At 27.6% G+C, this 20,936-nt stretch overlaps 1 protein-coding gene across 1 annotated transcript in view; it reads left to right on the top strand.

The window, feature by feature from the left end:
• The window catches only part of LOC107454595 (interaptin-like), a 69,162-nt gene that overhangs the window by 42,796 nt on the left and 5,430 nt on the right, over positions 1 to 20,936 (top strand). Inside the window, exon 7 of the mRNA XM_071183509.1 lies at positions 13,143 to 13,376. Coding sequence (XP_071039610.1) covers positions 13,143 to 13,376 — 234 coding nt within the window. The remainder of the gene's footprint in view (positions 1 to 13,142; positions 13,377 to 20,936) is intronic.

Here is a 20,936-nt window from a genome sequence, read left to right as displayed (position 1 = left end):
TTATTTCCTTTACTTTAAGAGTGTTGTTTTGACAAACAATAATTTTTCACAGTATTTTCTCAAACTAAAAGAATGCATTAATGCCTTCTTTAACTTACACAATTGTTAGTTAATCGAGTGCCGTAAATCAAGGTTTTTATAACCGTGTTAAAGTAAAAACTAAAATTCATACAATTTAACGAAAATGTATCTAAAGTACGTAAAGTTAATTATTTGAAGCTTTTTATGTAGAATTCGTTAAATGTTTGTTGTGTCTGGAACTAAAAGTTAAGGTTTAAGCGTGAAATTATTATCTTTATCAAGCTTTACTAAGAATGTGTAGAATTTATCTTCAAAAATTCAATATTAAATAATAGTTTATTTATTTTTATTGTATATTTGAAATTTTTTTAAGAATTTAGTTTAAAACATAGGTAATCTCATTATTGATATCGAAAAAAAAATATTTTGACATAAACGCACCGTAGTTTCCGTAAAGTGATGAAAATCCTGCTAGTTTTACTTTTCATTTTTAAAGTAGGTGATCATATTTTTAACCAAGGTTGGCAAAAAAAATCATGTTTTTTTTCTAAAAAAGTAATGAAAATCGATTATCTAGTTTTAATTGGTTTATTTCCTTCAATTTTTTTAAATATTTTTTAATCAAAGCATCTGATAAAATGTATTTCTATTATTAAAAACAATATTATCGTTAAAATAGTCAATATTTTTAACTAAAATGGTGAAAAATATTATTTTACTATTAGTTGTTTTTGTTCACCAGCTTGGTCACCTTTCGAAATTACCTTAATGGCAACTGCTCCGAATGCACAGCACAACTGTACTTAAATATTCCAATTCTGAAACCTACTCCTCCAATCCTAATACCTTAGTTTCAAGTGACATATTAACAATATTTTTAAGGCTAGTTACTACCTGAGTGGATTTGATTTCAATTTTATCTATTTTTACGAAATGTCCGCCATATTGTTGAAGTTCTTTATGTGTTGAACCGTTTATGAATGTCACGTGAAGAAGAAGGGTAATATAATTTGAGGATGTACATCGTAAATAAGTTATTACTGGTAATTTAAATATTATATAAAACTTATTATACTTAAATATTATGAAACTAAGAAATTTAATATTGGAAGGCCCATTTAGACCCATTTACCATATATTTATCATGTATCAACTAATAAAATTCTAAATTACTTTAATGAACTCTATAATTTTTGTTTAAAGATACCAAATGATTCTCTTTACTTTTAGGTATGTTAACAGAATGGAAATGGGATATTTATTATTAATTTAAAAACTTTATTTTTACTAATCAAGAAAATTTAAATAACAGTAACGATTCAACAAATTTATTTGAAATTGGTAGTGCAATTAAGCAACTACAAAAGAATTTTGTAATTATCCCCATAGACAAAGCTAACAATAATTATGCTATCTTCTGTAAAATATTCTATGTCGAGATTTTTAATACAGAGTTAAATAATGGTAAAAATTTTAAGCTTCGTAATTTAAATAATAATATTATCATTAGAAAAAATTAGCTGTGTGTAAAAATTAATAATATACAATTTCCATATTTAATTAACAGTCTTAAATTTCATGATGTTCTTATAAAAATTCGAACAATCGCCTGTGAGTCTAATAGTTACTTAACTAAACCTGAGACCATTTTCTCTAATTACTAATATAAGCATTAAAATAGTATAATAATAAGAAATAAAGTTATTAAAAATATAATTAAAGAAGGTTATTCTTGGATTACCGCAAACAATCACAACCTATTTTAAAATTTATTAAACAAAATAAAATCCCCTTTTTAAACTAAAAAATGTTCTTTTTAGTTATTTCTACGATTATAAAAATATCCTGAATTGCGATTTTTATTAATGATAAAATCTAATTAAGAATGTCTTTTTAAAACTATCTTTATAATGGAAAGCATATTTTTGTTCAAATAGATGGAATACCGCAAGGATCTAATTTTTCATCACTTTTAGCTAGCATGTTTTTACTCTATAATGAAAAAATATATACTGTTTGATTTAATTATCTTTAATTTTCAAAAGTATATATATTTTTTAAATAAAATTTACTCCGAGGAATTAATATTGTTTCGTAATCATGTATAATTTTAATTTTATGGATTTATGCATTAAGAAAGAAGAAAATATCTGCATTCATGATTTATACGCTAAAAAAATGATTTCATTTTTAATATAAATAAACTAATTACACGGAATTCCTATGTTTCTAAAAACAATTATTTCATAACTATTTTAAAGTAAGTGAATAAAATTAAAAGAATTTGTAGCAATATTTATTTATCTAAGAAGCAAGTAATAAAAAACTCTTCCAAATTTTAATTAAAAAAAAACAAGCAAACAATGGATATTCAAATAATGCAAATAAATTCCACGTGAAATAATTGAGCCATTTGTATGTTATAATTATTAATAATTTTATTAAAAAATGCTTAGTTAACTAAATTTATATTTTTACCAAGTGAAAATCCGATTGGGGCAAATAAATAGCTAAAAATCTTCTAATATTTAATAAAAAAATGTCCATACATTTTTTTTCAATAAAAGTTAATAATTTATCTAAGAATCATTAAAATTAAAATTTTATAATTAAAATTTAACCTTGTTATGATGTAATGTTATTGAAATTCAAACTTTTTTATATTTGAATTAGTCAGTATAATAACGTTACCTTACGCACATTCAGTTCGGGCCAATCCAAGATAACTGACAAATCAAACGCGCTTCGGTACTTCAGTCATAATGCGCCATCAAATACACCCCACTATCTTTTATTTGAGCATTCATTTTCATATTTTGTAATCTGGCGAACTTGTTACGAAAATTATACAAATCAATTTCGAAAGGTACCGGTAAGTGGAAGTTCATTTGAATTCCCTACTCGCTGTATATGTTGCATTTTGTGTTTTATTCTGCATTATTATAGAATATTTTATTTCCTATTTTTTGCTTCATATGTTTTATTTTGTAATTTTTGTTTAATATGTTCTTTTTCGTTCCAATTTTTTGGTGCTCCTCAAACTCTATTATTGATATATTTTGCTTTACAATATTAGAAAGCATTTTTTTGCTGAGATAATGTTGTGAGCTGATGAAAAGATTATATATTTTTAATTTTTTGATATTTTTTTTTACATTTTTCTACTCTTAAAAAATATTATATATTTTCCCTGTTTCACTTGTATTTTTGACATATTTTATGAGTTTCATGTACTTCCATGTATTTTATGAATTCCATGTAGTTTGAGTATAGTAATACAAAATTTAACATATACAGCGAGTAACGAATTCAAATGTACTTAACTTACCGGCATATTTCAAAAATGATTTAAAATATTGTCGCAACAAGTCTCCTAGGTTGCAAAATATAAAAATAGATTATTTTTATTGCAGCCAATAGAAAATCATCATTTAAAAATTTCTTGTTGCAGTTATTCATTTTAAATTTTTTAGTCTATATTTTACTTTTTCAATTTTTTATATTGTGTTCTTAAATACATATTATACATCTCCTTTTCTTTAGATTTAAAAGATCAGATTTAAAAAACCCATACTCTAAAGTATATATTTGTTAGTTATATTATTTAAAATATTTTTGATTTCAATTATTACGTATTTTAAAAATTATCAATTTAAAAGAAATGATTTAAAAAATTACAATTTATTTAAATCAAAGATTTTTATTAAATTTAAGTAACACAAATCGACACTTAAATGCGCCGACTGTATTCAGACTTTTTGTAAAATAGTTTTAATTAAAATTTTAATCATATTTTTGGTAAACAGGAACCCTAAAGTTATAAATATAAGGTAAACTTTAATAAGTAAATAAAATATTTTTTTAATAAGGGCAAATTTGAGCATTACTACTCATTGTTTATGTCACACTAACAGTTCTATTACACATTGGGGTGCATTTAGGTCAAAATATTTTTTTTTCGATATCAATAATGTGATTACCTATGTTTTAAACTAAATTCGTAAAAAAAATTTCAAATATACAATAAAAATAAATAAACTATTATTTAATATTGAATTTTTAAAGATAAATTCTACACATTCTTAGTAAAGCTTGATAAAGATAATAATTTCACGCTTAAACCTTAGCTTTTAGTTCCAAACACAGCAAACATTTAACGAATTCTACATAAAAAGCTTCAAATAATTCTATATTAAACTTTTGTGTATTTAGCGTAATGTATGTTAGCGCAAAGGGAATTCCTTAAAATCAATTTTTCTGTAAATGCATTTAGAGAATAAAATTGTCAAAAACGTCTGTTTACCATTAAAAAAAGCTATAACTGCATTTTGAAAGACCAGAGAATAAAAATTTAGAAACTAGTGAACAAAAGTTCAAATATACACATTTTCAACCTACTGGATAACTAAATCACGATTGAAATAAGTGATTTAAATCACGCTAACCTTGCTTCTTGTACAAATAACTTGCAATAGCTATTTCATTACTTTTAAGAATTGAAGTTAATTTGTTAATTACATTATTGAACATTAAAAAGGACATTAAATGGGTTCAATTTGTTGCATAAAATATGCATAATAAACATCACTTAAACGGTACATAGAAGTCCGCTAATTTTACGATAAAAGGATGCAAATACATAAAATAATCTCCAGATTCAACATTCTTTCTAAGTTAGACATTTTTGAGCATTTGTCAGAGTATTAAATTGCCCTCTAACCCAGTCTTCAGACAGACGCATTAAATGCAAATTTGAAATGCGTCAGAAGATCGACGAATGGATAAAATAATTTGCATTATTAAGTTCAGGGACAAATTTAAAAGTTTACAAGAGACGTTGGCAAGCATGAGATGATAAATTTTAAAATATTTCCTTTAATATGCTTTCTTAAAATATTTTTTTAAAAAATTTTGTTAACCATTTCATTTTGTTAACCATTGTAGTAAATGTTATATTTCTCTTAAAGGAAAAAAAAAATGCATTTAATAATTTGAAGCCAACTTTTTGATGTTTTTATAGTATAGGAAAATGATCTAAATTGTCTTGATAGCTGTCTTGGAAGTAAATGGTAAACGTACTAATTAAAGATGCAAATAATTTTTAAAATTATCTAGATATCATTAAATTCATTTCGCCATTAGAGACCAAAATGTAGCTTTAATGCAATTGGGTTGCAAAATAGGCATAACACTTTTGTTAACTTAATCGCCTCATCTATTTTGATATTGGCATCACACTTTATTCTCATTTATTATAAATATCTTAGACAAATATTCGCTTGTGGAGATTGAAAGTTCTCACCTGGAGTGTGGAAGATAATTTCAAAGGTTCGGATTTCGTTGTCATTGAAAACACTCATCGTTTACAAGCTAATAGTACACATAATTAAAGTAGTGGAAACTTCCAAAAACCTATTTTCTATGTGAAAAAAAATCTGCATTTTAAGCATTATTGCTGAGAGGAGATATATTTGCTTAAATCTTTTAGAAAATGTGAAGTGTAAAATGCAATACTGAATGCATATTATTTAATCTTTTATTTTATAACCGTCGTTGAACAGCTGACCCATGTGAAGTTTACGACTACCAATGTTCAACTTCGCATTCTTGTAACCTTCCAACTTCGTATTCTTGTAATTTTGAACCCAATCCAGAAGACAAGGGAACTGCTGGATCAGGTATTGGGAGAAATTTGTCTTCGTGGAGGATTTTTTGATGGAACTAGCCCGCATATGCTTTATATGAAGAAGAAAACCGTCGAACAGTCGACGCAATTTTTTGGGTTTATGGCTACTAATGCTCAACTCCAATGTAAATGCATTTTTTTTTATAACCGTCGTTGAACAGCCGACCAATGTATGTCAATATCAACATGACTAAAACGTTTTAATTTTGGATGCTTGCTACTTGTTTTACCAACTTCTCCCCATAAATTAGTTCAGATTACCAATTTAGTCTCGGGTAACGGAAAAATTAAATAAGTTCTTTCATTCAATAATCAAACTCCATGTGCAAAATAGTTACTTCTAAGATAGAGTTTGGCTCAGTAGTTTTTTCGTACCTGGGTTTATGGGGACAGTATAATATATTGATATGTATTACCATACAGCTCAATACCTTACAGTGTGGTACAACTGACATAGTAAGCAAACATTGAAGAATGGATCACTTGCTCTGCCATTATCACTCATTTACGTAATTCAAATGGAACTGAAAATATTTTTAGTTTAAATATCACTCATTGTTAAGTGCAATACTTTAAAAAGTTTGCCAACATTATAAGCGACTTTCGTTTTTTAAAGTCCCAGAATCATTTCTTTTTCATAGATAAAGGATTTACAATGCTCCAGCTTTAAAAATAGTTACAACCTTATTATATAAAACTCGGTAACTAGGTTCAATAGAACGCATTCAAATGAATAAAATGGAACAAAAATCACTCAAAAATATTAAATGGTTATTGAATAAATAAGCAAATTCAGGACATATAATTCTCCGTAAGTTAACATAGAAAAAATAAAATACTTTTTCCCGTTTGAGGAGGATCCTAATCAGGAATTCAAAAAATTTGGATAGAGAAATAAAATTGTTCAAATAATATTTTAGCTTAAAAAACTTCTCGTAAGGTGCATACGTCTAAAAAAATTAAGTTAAAGTATTCTTCGACTAAGTTTACTTAAAAAAAGCACTTCGAATAAAAACTTTAGGAATGAAAGTTCTATCATTAGAATTAGAGATCTTGCCAAATAAATAAACATACACGTATTTTCGTATTTTTTATGTACACCCAAATCCGAAATACTTTTATCAAAGGCGTTCAGTGTCTTTATTTCAGCTTTCTATATGACTTTTTCCAGCTTGAACATTATATATATAAAATACATAAATAAATACAAGAAAACACGAAGAAAGTTAAGAAAAACAATAAGTTTCATTTATAGAAGTACACATTAGTGCTAATAAATNAATATATATACAAGTATATATTTATTGTATACTTGTACATATTCAACATACATATTCAAGAATATATATATTCATATATATATATATATATATATAGGTTAGGGGGACCTATGAGTATAATTTTGTATGTTGCGTTATTTTGCTTTTTGGAATTTTGATAAGGCTGCAGACGATACCTTATTACTCTCAGAAACTCTTCTACTGCTTTGTAGATCTTTATAAGCAAAATATAGAATTTTCAACGCAATAGTCAAAAATTCTTCATGAAATAAAGTAAACAAAAAACCGCATTTTAAGTTGAGAAAAAAATCAAAAAATGATTTTATTTCGGATTCTCAAAAAATAATCATAATAAAATCACAAAAAAGCAGAAAATTTTAGGCAGTTTAAAAAAAAGATGGAAAAAGAACTTTCTTGCATCGTCTTTCCGTTCATTGAAAAATCGAAAAAAAATTTTTATAAAGTTTTTTAAATTTTTTTTGTCTGTTGAAAACTAATAGGCTGGAGATAAGGGATATAATGGCTACAAATTCGGCTTGTTGTGGTTCAGAAACTATTGACACTGGTATTCCAACACCGTACTGAGATCTAGTACAGTGCTGCAGTCAGAATTATGTAATTGAAATTTTGGTTTGTGGGAATTGATTGAATTTTTGATTACAAGAGTTTCTCTTCTTTAATACCATATTTTTTAATTTTATTATCCAGAATTATGCTATTTTTTATCAGAAATGTCAGTACCATACAATACAGTAACTTCCCATAATTTTTTAATTTAATTTAATTCTAATCTAAAGTACTTACTATACTTTATTCTTAGTTTATTTTTAATTTTAAAAGGCAACTTAGAACTTATGTAGAATTTGCTTTTTTAATTGTGTGTATTTTTCATATTATTGAAAATTTCTGCTCGGATTTTTACGTTAGTTTTTCAAAAGCTGGAAATTTTTTTCTGCATTAGATATGTAGTTTGAAGCAATAAATATTAAAATTTTTTAAAGATCTTTTATTAAGATAAATTAGTAAAAATTTCTAAACCTATCCAAAATTTAGCTTTAGTATATATTACGCTTGTTATAATTCTTTTCTTCTTTTCATTCATTTATTCCAGAAGCAAAACAGGTTTTCTTCAGTAACATTTTCAACAAGTGTTATAAAACTGAGTGTTATAGATTGTTATGAGAGTGAGTGTATTAAGTCAATTCTTTTCCTTTGGGACAAACCACCTACGCTCATTGCAAGTAATCGTATTTTCTGATTCCCAGGCAGCAATTCAAAAGAAATCTCCCAGTTTCAGCAACATTTGAGAGAGAATAGTGTCTGAAAATGAAACATGTTAGAGACTGTAAGAAATTTCGGGGAAAAATGGTTAAATAAAGATTTATTTAATTGGTATTTTACCATATTCAGACGAAACAGTCAAATAACCATAAATAAGATGGTAATCAAACTGTTAATTGTGAGCCGAGAGGGCTAATCTGTCAGTCTCATGTCCGTCAGTCAAGTACCAGCTTTGACACCACAGTATTTCACCGATTCTTTTCAACACATGACGAGTATCCAATGTCCTGCGCTTCCAAATTTGTATCCTGCTGTCTCTAATGCCAGTTATTTAACGAAATATCTAACTACTATGCCTAGTTAAATTTATTTTTTTAATGGTTTTGAAACCATGCTTGTTTTAAATGCTTAAAAAATCGAGCAGTTCATAGTTTTATAATTCATGATTTTATAATCATACTAGTTGTAAATGGTTTCAAAACAATAAAGGTAAAAAATTTTCTTCACCGTAAACCTTACTGTTAATAGAATGGGCAGATAGCTACCGGTTATTTTTACCATAATTTTAGAATAAAAATTCCAATGGTGTTCTTCAGTGGATACCTGGCTATCGAGGCATTTTTGGGAACGAGCAGGCTGACTGTCTCGCAAAAAGCGGCTCGAGACATCTTCAAATGAGATCCTCTCTAGTATCATTCCATTCTATGAGGCTACTTATCAAGCAAACAATAAATAGTCATTTCAAATCATAACTTAATGACAGAATTAAATCGAAACATTGGAGGAGTGTTGAGGATCTTTTGGAAATTCTTTTCAGTCCGCAACAGTGCGCTGTAGCCCAGTTCCATCTACTAACTGGAAATGACTGTCTGTCAGAACACTTACACCGAACTTAAATCTTTTCAAGTCCTTGCTGACCCCTATGCAAATTTAATAAACCTATGAATATTCACCACCCTCCTGTCAATATGCAGTTCTTAAAGGTGAGTTTGAAACGGCACTTTATTGGCAGGACAGTGAACTTTTAAGGCAATAATTTCGGTCGATTATAATTTGACATATTTTTAATTGTATTTTTTTACTATATTTTTTTTATAGTTATTTGCTTTGTCATTCGAAATAAAAAATATAATAGGTGTTATGAAAGGAAAAATAAGTGAATCAATGCTAATGAATACTTTAAGGGAGGGGTTAAGAGTTTTTTTAAGTTTTTATTCTATATTTACTAGTATCATTTCAGAAAATCAATGCATTACAACAATCAAAATTCACCATATTTCAATTAGTAGAAACACATAATTGTGTAATTGCGTGTAGTTGCATAACATAATTAGCTTTTCAATGTTTTCTATTTGCAATATATATTCTTTTAATTTTCAATATTACATGTTTTCTTCGAAGTAACATTTTATGTTGCATAGTTGTTTTCACCCAAAATGCTTTAATATCTTTTTTGTAAGATTCGAGACTGTTTGCTTCCGTGTTACACAGTCTTAAAATAAAAGAGTATGCTTCAATAATTTCATGGTATCTTCCAGAAAGTGTCCTATTATTGGTTTACAAAAATTCAAGAACCAATCATGTGTCTATCTTGAAGCATTCGACAAAGCTCTGTTGATATTCAAATTTAAAATGCTTACTTTTGCTAACTTATTGGTTAATTAAGCGAAATAAATGATACAAGAGCTTCATATTGCATCATTTATACTCTCAGTAAAACTGATTTAGGGATAAAACAGATTATTGGTACTTCAAACTATATTACTCAGATTGTATGAAAACGCAAAAAAAAAATTTAAATTGTACAAGGTATAATGAAGATTGGAAATAGAGGTATTAAACCAATTTTGTTTATTTTAAGATTGTGTCCTATATTTATGCTTCAAATGGTTTCGTTAGCACAGTTTAAATCAACACTTTATGATGGTTTCAGCAATTTTCAGAAAATGATATTTTTAATATTGTAGTATCATATTTTGCGAAACAAAGCAGATGCTATTGCTATATGATGCTGTATGATATGAAAATAATATCATATTTCTTTGTATAAACAAAAACTTCTTGCCTGATATGCTTTATTATGATAAAAATTTTCTTCATTTTAATTTAATTTGAATTTTCGAAAAGTTTAACTTCCTCCTCAAGGTATATATTTATTTAAAAAATGCAATAATTTAGAAATTCAAAAAATCAATGTTATCCCTCTCCCTCCCAGCAAATCATAGTTTCATCAGTAATTGATATTTTAATAGGATATAAAGTGCAATCATCCTTAAAATTGGAATGCAGATATTATCTTTATTCATTTTTTTCTCCGTCCACTTAAATTTATTTAATGGAAAATTATTCTCCCGGTATTCTATTTTTAGAAGTTCATTACTTTTTAAAATAATATTTAATTTGTTATAAAATTGATTCTAAGGTTTGATTTGTTCAATTCTTCTTTTATTTTGCATTTTAAGGAATACTCTTCCAATAATCAAATGGAAATAGTTACTTTGTGCAATTCATTACCGAAACACATTTTTGCAATTTAATGTTTTAACATAGTTTTAACATGAAAACAATTTAACATGTTTTCTTTTTTTAAACAGTACACATTTTTTATTTTGGTAAAATGCAGAAAAATGTTACTTTTCAGCATTTTAATGATTAACATGGGATATGAATGTAACATTTTTCATCATTTTTTTGACACATTATTGTTCAATATTCATATAAATTTGAAAATAATCTATTTTCCTTTTGTTTTCTTTGTAACAAGAAAAACGGTATAAATTGGAATAGTTATTCAAATTATTAATCATGTGTAATATAATACAACTTTATATACAGCCTATAATAAAGTACAAAGTATGTTTCTTCTTAAACGCTTTAACATTCATATCAGAGTGAATAGTTCTGTATTCACCTATCTTTTTCAATGTTTGATCATTTTCTATTTGTTATTATTATAATGTTGTATAGGTTATTATAGCTTAAACTATTGAATTTGTATTTGAAATGAATCGGAACAATAGGTGACTGGGAAAGTCATTGGTTGGATTGAATCCAAAACATTCCGAAAACTATACGACATTTTCGATATAAATGATTAATTTCATTTTAAATCTTTTCTATGACTACAGACATCTTTTATTCCTTTTTGTTTATTAAAAAAAGGGATAAAAACACATAAAGCTTTTGCTTTAATCTTGTAAAAGTGATTAATGATGAATCATACAATGGAAATTTCGTTTCTGACTTTAGTTATCAATTGAAGAATATTTGAAAAATGATGTTTCTTGTGATGTGATATATTATTTTATTTGCCTTTAATTAAAGAATGTTTTTCTCTAAAAGAAAAAAATTGAATAATTCAAATTTGTATCAAACATTGGAATAATTATATTGTTATTCAAATTGGGTGCATTTTATTATAATAAAGATGATTTATGAATTATGTTAGGAACCCTTTATTTTGGCTACTGAAGTACCAGATATTTTAATTTTTTACCATTTACTAAATTTCCTACTTATGTCCTTCGTCGTTTTAAAGAACTTCTTTTTTAATATTGTACTACTCCCAAATGCATGTAATATGCAGTTCCAAATTAATCTAACTTTCATAAAATATTTAGGGTAATTTTTAATGTTCACACATTGTCAAATGACACGGTTTTTCTTCTTAACAAATCATGCAAATATGATCACAGACAAAATATTTGTTTTATCATATTGATTTCATGCACTTGGCTATAAACTAGTTGTAAATATCTTTAAATTTTTTACATCAATTGAAATTTTTGTATGTTTCCCAACGTTTTTAAATTTTAGGGAAGTTAGCAATCAGCTTTACCTTTTAAAGCAAAGATAAGTTAAGGGGGGACCCCACCCTGAGATGGTAAAATATTAACGTTTTTCTTGATTTTTTTTAAGTAATAGAGACAATGTAGAGACTCCTTGGTTTTTTTAATGTTATTTAGCTACAATTTAAGTCTATTTTATAAATTTTTCTTTCACAAAATAATAAAAAATAAGTTGATGGCAGCTCTGTGTGTGGCTGGTCATCAAAAAGTAGCACCTCACTGGCCTCATGGATTTAGAAGTCCTGAAACGTAGGAAAGCGATTTTGTTTAGATTTTCTGAAACATAAAGACATTATCTAAAAAGTAGCATAACAGTATTTTGATATTCGCAAAATTATCAAAATGGCGGCAACTTAAAAAAAAAGTTAAGTTTTTCATTAAAAAATTAGTCATTAAAATGCTAATATAAAATCGAAATATAAAAATATCAAAAAAAAAAATCCTATGCTACTTTCTAAAGAATATATTTTTACGTAATTTAAAATAAAGAACGGCTTATTTCGTTGGATAGATCATGAGAAAAACGTTAGGCCAGGTTAAAAAACAGCGTTTTAAAAAAGACGCGCTTAAAGTTTTGACTTTTGTTCAATCTAGTAAATTATTAAATTAGTAATGACTAACTTTTATTCTGCAATTCCAGGTCCATATATTTTCTCCGTCAACAGAATGGATGAGACACAAAAAGAACGTCGCCCCTCCTAATCCGGCCGACTGGGCCTTTCTACCTGCTTAGTGACGACTCTCTATTTTCCGGTATAACTTCCAAAGGAAGTTAGGTACCGAGAAATCGTTTTAGACAGACATTAGAAAGGGTACAAAGATTCGAAAAATGTAATAAATTTTTTTTCGAATTTTTGAAATATTCAGGGTGGGGCCCCCCCTTAAGTCCGAATATTTATAATAATTTTCTATTTGATTTCATGGCTTTAATAATATACAGAAAAAATGACATATTGGTTTTAATAGTTTACTGTAACATTTAAATGTCAATGATTATTAATTTATGTCACACTTTTCTTTTTTTAGGCCAAGATGGGTCTTTGTAAAACTGAAGCTGAAAGAGCAGAGGTCTACATGAACAGTGAACGCACTGAGTTAAATAATTTGTATGAAAGCTTATGGAGGATACACAAAATGTGTGGCTTAGGTGATACTGAGTTCGAAGATGGCATTAATGATTTCAATGCAGAAACGATTAAGGAAGAGGTGGAGAAGCAGATCATTGAATATCTGATGCAGATTGAATACTTCAGAATGAAAGTAAAGTTAACATCATTCTAAAAATTTTCTTCAAGTTGCATACATTAGGTTTTAAATTAATGTATTTGAGAGAGAAGAAAAATTTCGTCATTTAAAATAATGGCATTTTCAAAACATTTGGCAAAAATAGTTTTAAAAACTATTTTTTTAAATTCTATTTCCTCTTCTTTTAAAAAAAATGAATGAATTCCTTTCATGCATAAAACTATTTAATTGTGTTTTATTTGATAACGGAAAGGAGGACTTTCAAGTGTTTATTTACGAAAAAATAATGATAGTTCAATGAGATCTAACGTAGTTTTGACTTTATTTAAACCATTGGTTGCAAAAATTACAATGACTCTGAGCTATAGTACCGTTTTTATATCCTAATGTGAGCCTCCAACCTAGGAACTAGTAACTTTTTTCCAAAAATATCTTGCATTTGATTTATTAGATCAGTGAAAGAACCTAAGTTAGCGAATCGGAGTGATAACGTGATCTACCGAAAATGTCCTCGAGAGGTAATAGTAGCTCGTGATCAACGATTTGGCGAACACTGATTTATTCTATGTGGTAATTGTACCTTCGGGCAGAAAAGCAAGCACTATTCTCAAATTATTCGCATAGTTTTCAAAATGTCGGTTTCCTTTCCTGCATGAGGATAAACTATATTTTTTGCAAAAAAACAAAAAATTTCACATTCCCTAATTATATTTTAGTTTAATTTATTACTACAATATTTGTATTATTTATTTTAATTTATATAGAGTAAAGGTGCCTAAATTGTACCTATCTCAAATCATACCTCCCTTTAATTTTCTAAAGAAGCATTGCATAGAGAATGCTCTAGAAGATATATTAGGAAGATTTTTACATTTCAAGATTCTTGAAGAGTTGAAGAACTTTCAAAGTAATTTTTGAACATGCTGCGTAATTATATAACATAACTACAATAATGCACAGATTATTAAATACATGACATGATTGTTAAGCAATTTATTCGCTTATGTTCTATTTATGTCCTTGTTAGCTAACTAACTTTTGAGGATTGGAATAGCTCTATCTAAAACAATATTCTGGAGAATTAAGGATGTAGGTTCAACTACAAAGGTTATAAAATCAGAGCAATTATTATTTTTATCGTAGATTATTTTTTTTTTATAAAATTACTAGTTTAATTGTCATGATTAATTTACTCTAAAGGAAAATACTGCTTCTTTATTTTGATAATAAAGAAGTAATATTTTTATAAATCATAGTCACCCTTAAATTAACTAAAAAAGCTGATTTTGTCGAATGTAAAAAATATGGAAATTATTACTCTGAAAACGTTAACAAAGCTGATAATTATTAAATCTAATATATGGCTCCCAAATTTTGGCTGTATTTCTTTTCCGCCGGTGGCAACGTTTGCTTTGTTTTGTTTACGTTACTATTTCTCTTACACGGCGAATCGACCAATGATTGTCGCTAAAAATGTCACATGCCAAATCTAGCTGAGGTGGCTCAACATATAGCTCTTTTAAAAACGGAAACTGAAATAACCAGCGAGCATCAGCTGCGGCAATCTCATACTATTAAACTAGGCAGAAGTGAGTAGTCTTTGTCGATAGATCTCTATTTTAGTATTTTGTCGAAAGCGCTTTTTTTCACGAATTTATATATTACGAATTTATTTGACGATTTTTGATTTATATCACGAATTATACTATAGCACATTTATAATAGGTTTAACGAATTAAATGTCATTTATTTGAATTCAAATTTATTTTAATGACTTAGTATTTACTAAAAAGATGTAATTTTTGAAAAAAAAAGTTTTATATGGATTTCAATGATTGTTTTGAATTCTTAGAATTTTGTGCATTTGCAATGTACCTAAGGTTAGTGTCGAGCGAAGCGAGCTTGGTTTGCGAAGTAAAAAAATAAGATTGCGTAGCAATTTTCGGGGCTTGGCGAGCGTTAGAGAGCAGGCGACGCAGCCCACTAGTAATTTATAATTCTTCTCATAGTGCCAAAGTTTATTAGTTATTGCAGTGGTCAGTTCAAATCCTATTGTCTCTGGTGAGAGAAGAGTTTAATTTCGTTAAATTTGCCGCAATTTTTTTTTAAATTATCAAGATGCCTAAAACTATGGGAATTTTAAACTTTAAAACTATTATAGTCATTTGAGCCATTTAACCGGAAAAAAAAATCAATTGGAGCCCTGTTAAACCCCATTACCCTGTGCGATATTCAAATGAGAAATATAAAAATGATACGAAATACGAAATTAAGTAACATGTTGATCTTGACTTCAATTTAAACTTAATTATTTTTTTCAAAAAATTAATACTGAGTTTTTTTATTAAACTCCGAAGGAATGATGAATATTTATATAGTCACATCAGTCATCGTCGGTTAAAAATTAAATAAATAATTAGGAATGTCGAAGTAACGAAAAACAGGGAAAAAGAAATAAAATAACCAGTTACAGAAAAAATTACATAATTTGCAACAACACAACTAACATAGCGCTTTGACTTAATTATTCTCCCCCAAAACATTAGGAAGCACTTAATGAAATCATTAATTAACAAAACATAATTTTATTCCATGACAAAACTTTTTAAATCTAGTTTTTTCCTTTGCTTAAAAAAATTGAAAGCTTTGCTGAATGAAAAGTAAAAGTAAAAACAGCTTATAAATGAAAAGACGATTTAAGTTTTATTTTTTTTGTTACGTTCAAAAGTTAAAAAAACATCAATGTCAGTTAAATTATATTCGGAAAGAAAAGACTACATCGATTAGTTTTTGCTCAGTTTGTCATTAGAGTTTTTTTTATACATAAAAGACATGCTTTATTGGGGTAAAAAAATTTTTTTTTTCTGTAACAAAACGGTTCCCTAAGGCTCAGAGCGCTTAAAGTATTTCTTTACGTACGATAAGTGAATGAAAAATGTTCGAAATCTTTAATTTTTCTTTGTTAATGCTTTTCAGAAAAAAAAAGGAAAGTGTAAAAAAAAAGAGACAGCTTGAAGCTGTTTCGGCTAGCGTAATTTACATTGACAGTTTTTTAAAAAAATTTAATTTCCTTGAAAAAATTAATTTTCTATTTTACTTATTCAGCTATTAAAAAGACTGTCACCAGGTGACTCAAAACTTAAAGCTAATTATCACATACATTGCATCTTTTTCCTTTCTTTTCTACTCTTAATACTCAGCTCATGGAGAAAAAAAATTAAGAAAAAAAGGGGGGGGGAGAAGTTGAAAATTGGGAATAGGGATAACTTCAAACATACAATACATTATATACAAGGTGCGTAAGACAGGAATAAAATCTGGTATAATTTAATGCGCAGTATTAATTAAAGAAATGAGATAACTATGTATGTTGCCATCATTTTTCATTCCTGCATCAACGCCACCATTTTTATGTATAGCTTTTATGCAAAGCTTTATTATTTTAAATTTTTTGTGTCTTTATGTACAGTGCGCAAAATTAAAAACGGACCAATCTGAATAATTATTGATCTAATGATCAGATTTTCACGTTCTAGGTCTCTTAAAATTTATTATCTAGGACTCTTAAAATTAATCTTAAAATTTCGAGACGTAAAATATGCTAATTAATTTGTACAGACGATATTTTAAGTTGCGAAATCAGACACAAAAACGTACTTTCTCTGAATAAATATACCTTTTTTTCAACGGATTCAGATTTCTGACCTCAAAATATGGAGGGTAGTCGCAATCTGAGAAATATGGTCCCAATGGTTTGGTTAGGAGAGTAGCCCAAAGTTTGGACTCCCTATTGTTAATTTTACTTTTTGCGAATCTCGCCATATCTCGAGAACTTTATAAGTGAATCGAAAAAATTCTGCACACAATTATAAAATTCGTTTATGCATCGATAATTCCATGCAAACAATAAATTTTAGTAATTATTGACTATTTTTTATTATTTAATAACAGTCGAAAGATTTTGCATTGGATGGTATACAGTTTTTACACCATTTTAAAGAATGCAATTTTAAATGGAAAGATACGAAATTTGTACGAAATTGGTCGAATAGTTCCTGAAAAATCAAATTCTAAACATACGACTTTTTCAACATCATACAACCTTGCTTTTTGTACATACAAGTGCTTGTTTCATCTCGTTTTCATCCACATTTTGGATATGATTTTCTTAATTTTTTTATCGAAGGGAAAAAACCCTAATGTGCTGTGTAATAATATTATTTTTTGATTCGGTATTGTATAACAAGCATTTATCCCTTTCCTCTTGTCATCTACTCAATAATATGCATGTTCTTTGCGTATAATGAAAAAATTATCTCAAGGCAACTTAAAAACCATTTAAAAATCAAACTTTTGACCAGCCCCAAAAGAGTTTTTCCTTAAATTTGCTTAAAACTTGAATTGACTTTTTTTTTATAATGATTTTAATTCAAAGTAAATGTTTTCAGTAATTTACTTTTGAAAAGATTGAATGACAAATTAATTAACTGTGATCAAAATAAAAATGATGAAACTTGCTCTCATTCCTGAAAAATATTAATGCGATATTTTTAAGAAGCCACGAGCACTTTGAAAGCATATCTTTGTGTTTGGAAAAAATATTTACACTCGGTTCCCTCAAATAACTTTAATAGACCATAACAGAATTATTTTATAACATAACGTTATTTCTGATGTAAATCTGATTTCTTCTGAAGTTTCTCATATTGATATCATATTGATATTATATTCTTAGGTAGCTAACTTATCACTTTGAGATATTTGGTAATTGATGTGAATATATATGATTTTAAATTGTGTTTTTTTTCCAATTAAAATCCTAAAAGGTGATTTTTTATTTTTACTAAATTAAAGTTAAAATTAAAATAGGTGTAGAAACTGTTTGTTTAATTATGGCTTTGCGTTTGAACAATATCATAGCATTGATTCTTCGTCTCTAAGACAGATTTACATTGCGCGTGGAGTTTAGATAAGTATATTTCTTCAGATATTTGATATCCACACTTTCAGTCGAGAACTACAGCTACTTCATAACTTTTTTAGCTGAATTTTATTTTAAAATAATAATAAAAATATTAAGAGATTATAATTCCTAAATAAGATGAACATTAAAGAAAGAAAGAAGAAAAACAAACGCTTGTAATTGCAATAGGTAGGAAAAAAAACTCACTATCTCTAATGAAACCTTTAGACCTAGAAGCTCTACTTAGATTATCCAATTGTAGTCATTGAATATAATTGGGTCACGATTTCTTAATAAATCAAAATGATAAATAAATTTATGACTTCATCGTTATTTCAAATATTTACTTCAAACTTAAAAACATAAACGTTATTATCGTTATTTAAAGTTGAAATTCTGCACGTTTGCAGAGTTTATAATACGACATAAATTCTTAAAAGAACTCTACTTTGACATGCTAATGGAGACATATTATGAATATTTCAATTTATTCGCAGTCAAGATGATAATCTAATATGATTAAATTAATATGATTTTTATAAAGAAAAAAACATAAAAGTATAAAAAAAAATATAAAATGACCTTTGCTTCATATCCACATTATATTCAAATGAAATAAACTTTCAAATTAAATCATGTTACCACGATGAAAATATTCAAATTAACCCCTTTTCAGTGTTTATGTGATAATTTGGTTTAACCGTAATAAACGCACGTTAGTGAAGACATCTTTAAAACAATTTTCTAAAGTTACAGCAAATTCTTTGCTATAGTTCCACGTATGCAGTTATTTGGTAAAATACAAAATGCAAAAAAAATAATAAGGATTTTGGATAAATATAACTTTGGACAATATACACTCACTTAATACAAGTTAATTATTTTTCTTCATTTTTTTCATTAAAGTTAATAGAAGAAAATATTTTTAAACCGTTTTTTTCTAGATACAGTTGATGATATCTCTTCATATAGTTGCACGGTTGTGATAAATAATAATTTAATTATTTTTTTCCAATAATACTTTTTTCATTCTATCTTTTTCTTCAGTTGAGATTAGGAACAAACTTACGGCTACTGCAATAAATTTTCGTCGTTAGATTTATTTAGACGACGGGTAAAGTTAAGGTACTAAAATCGCCAATTAAAAAAATGATGTATTAAAATGAGATTAAAGTTCCGATAACTTTTAATAAGAAGAAAGATCGTTATGGAAATTAAAGTCATTCTGAGACGTAAAATATGCGTCTGAAGTTCTGTGCACAAAAAAATTTTAAAAAAGAATTATTTAGGCTTTACATCATTAAAAAATGACTGTAAGACCCTTCATAAGTTGAATCATTAACCAAAACTCAACTTCCAGTGTAAGAAAAGGCGAATGTGAGATAATTAACTTCTAATTAAAATTGATGATAATCCCTCTAAAGAATGGAATTTTTCTCGTAACTTGTTAAAAATTCTTACGACAAGCTTATGCACTTTGTTTATGAAAACGCACGTGAATAATTAAGAAAAATAAACCCAAAGAGAAAAGGCCATAAATTAATTCATTGTGTTTCAAAACTAATGAAAATTGATGGATTTTATGAACAACGCAGGGGTATCGATCATTTTAAGTTTTTTTTGTAATTAATGTGACACCGAAGTAGTTACTTTGTTTAGAGATCAAAGTAAAATAACTCTAATTACATGGGAGAATATACTGATCTGATAATAATGGATTTTCCTAAACCGTATTGCTACCAATTGGGATTGTAGTTTGTGCTTTCTTATTAATAATGTTAGCGATTTCCTTAATTTGGAGAAACGATGACTAACGATTGCGAGAAAATATTTCATATTTCTAGTTGTGTAAAACATCGAACAACGGGGTTTAAAACCGTCAACTTTATGTTTTTATATTTGCCTAGTACAATTGCTAAGAAACAGTTACCTTTTTCGGAACAACTAATAATTGACATTGATTGAAGAAATGAAACTAAGTACATATTTACTGGACACTATGTGTATTTATTATAATGCAAAATTTTACAAATTTGCAACATAGAAAAATAAGAAAAAATTAAATGTAAAACATATGTTCTTTAGACGATTTCTAAACAGCTACGAAAAATGGCTCTTCTTGCTAGAATGAAACAGTTATGCGTATCTCAGTAAGATGTATGATTTCCTCAGATTCTAATATATGTTTTGCATTGGTAATTTATGCTGTGCACTAAACAATCGGAGTGTCCTTGGGCCCAACTACTTTCTCAGGATGGTTATCAGCTCTTACACAGTTCGGACAGGGCGAGTTCTTTGTGAAACACACCTGCAAAAGGCATCCTAAATAGACTCTATAGGATTCAGGTGGGGGAGTACGCAAGCTCTGATATACGAGAATACCTTCACCTTCTAGCGTGTCCGATACCTCAGCACTCCTATGTGACCACGTATTGCTGCTTATAAAAAGAAATTCTAAACCTTCCACACCCCTAAAACGACGAACATGACCCAGAATAATCTTTCTGCAATAATTCTGGGATGAAGTGCCACCTCGCTTAAAGATGTGAAGTGGTGTTCTGCCACTGTGCATGATGACTACCCACACCAGCACGCCTGCTTCACGCAGATCA

This window comes from Parasteatoda tepidariorum, chromosome 7 (assembly GCF_043381705.1).
Source record: "Parasteatoda tepidariorum isolate YZ-2023 chromosome 7, CAS_Ptep_4.0, whole genome shotgun sequence".
Lineage (NCBI taxonomy): Eukaryota > Metazoa > Arthropoda > Arachnida > Araneae > Theridiidae > Parasteatoda > Parasteatoda tepidariorum.
Note: the sequence above shows the minus strand (reverse complement) of the source record. Positions and strands in the feature narration are given on the sequence as shown.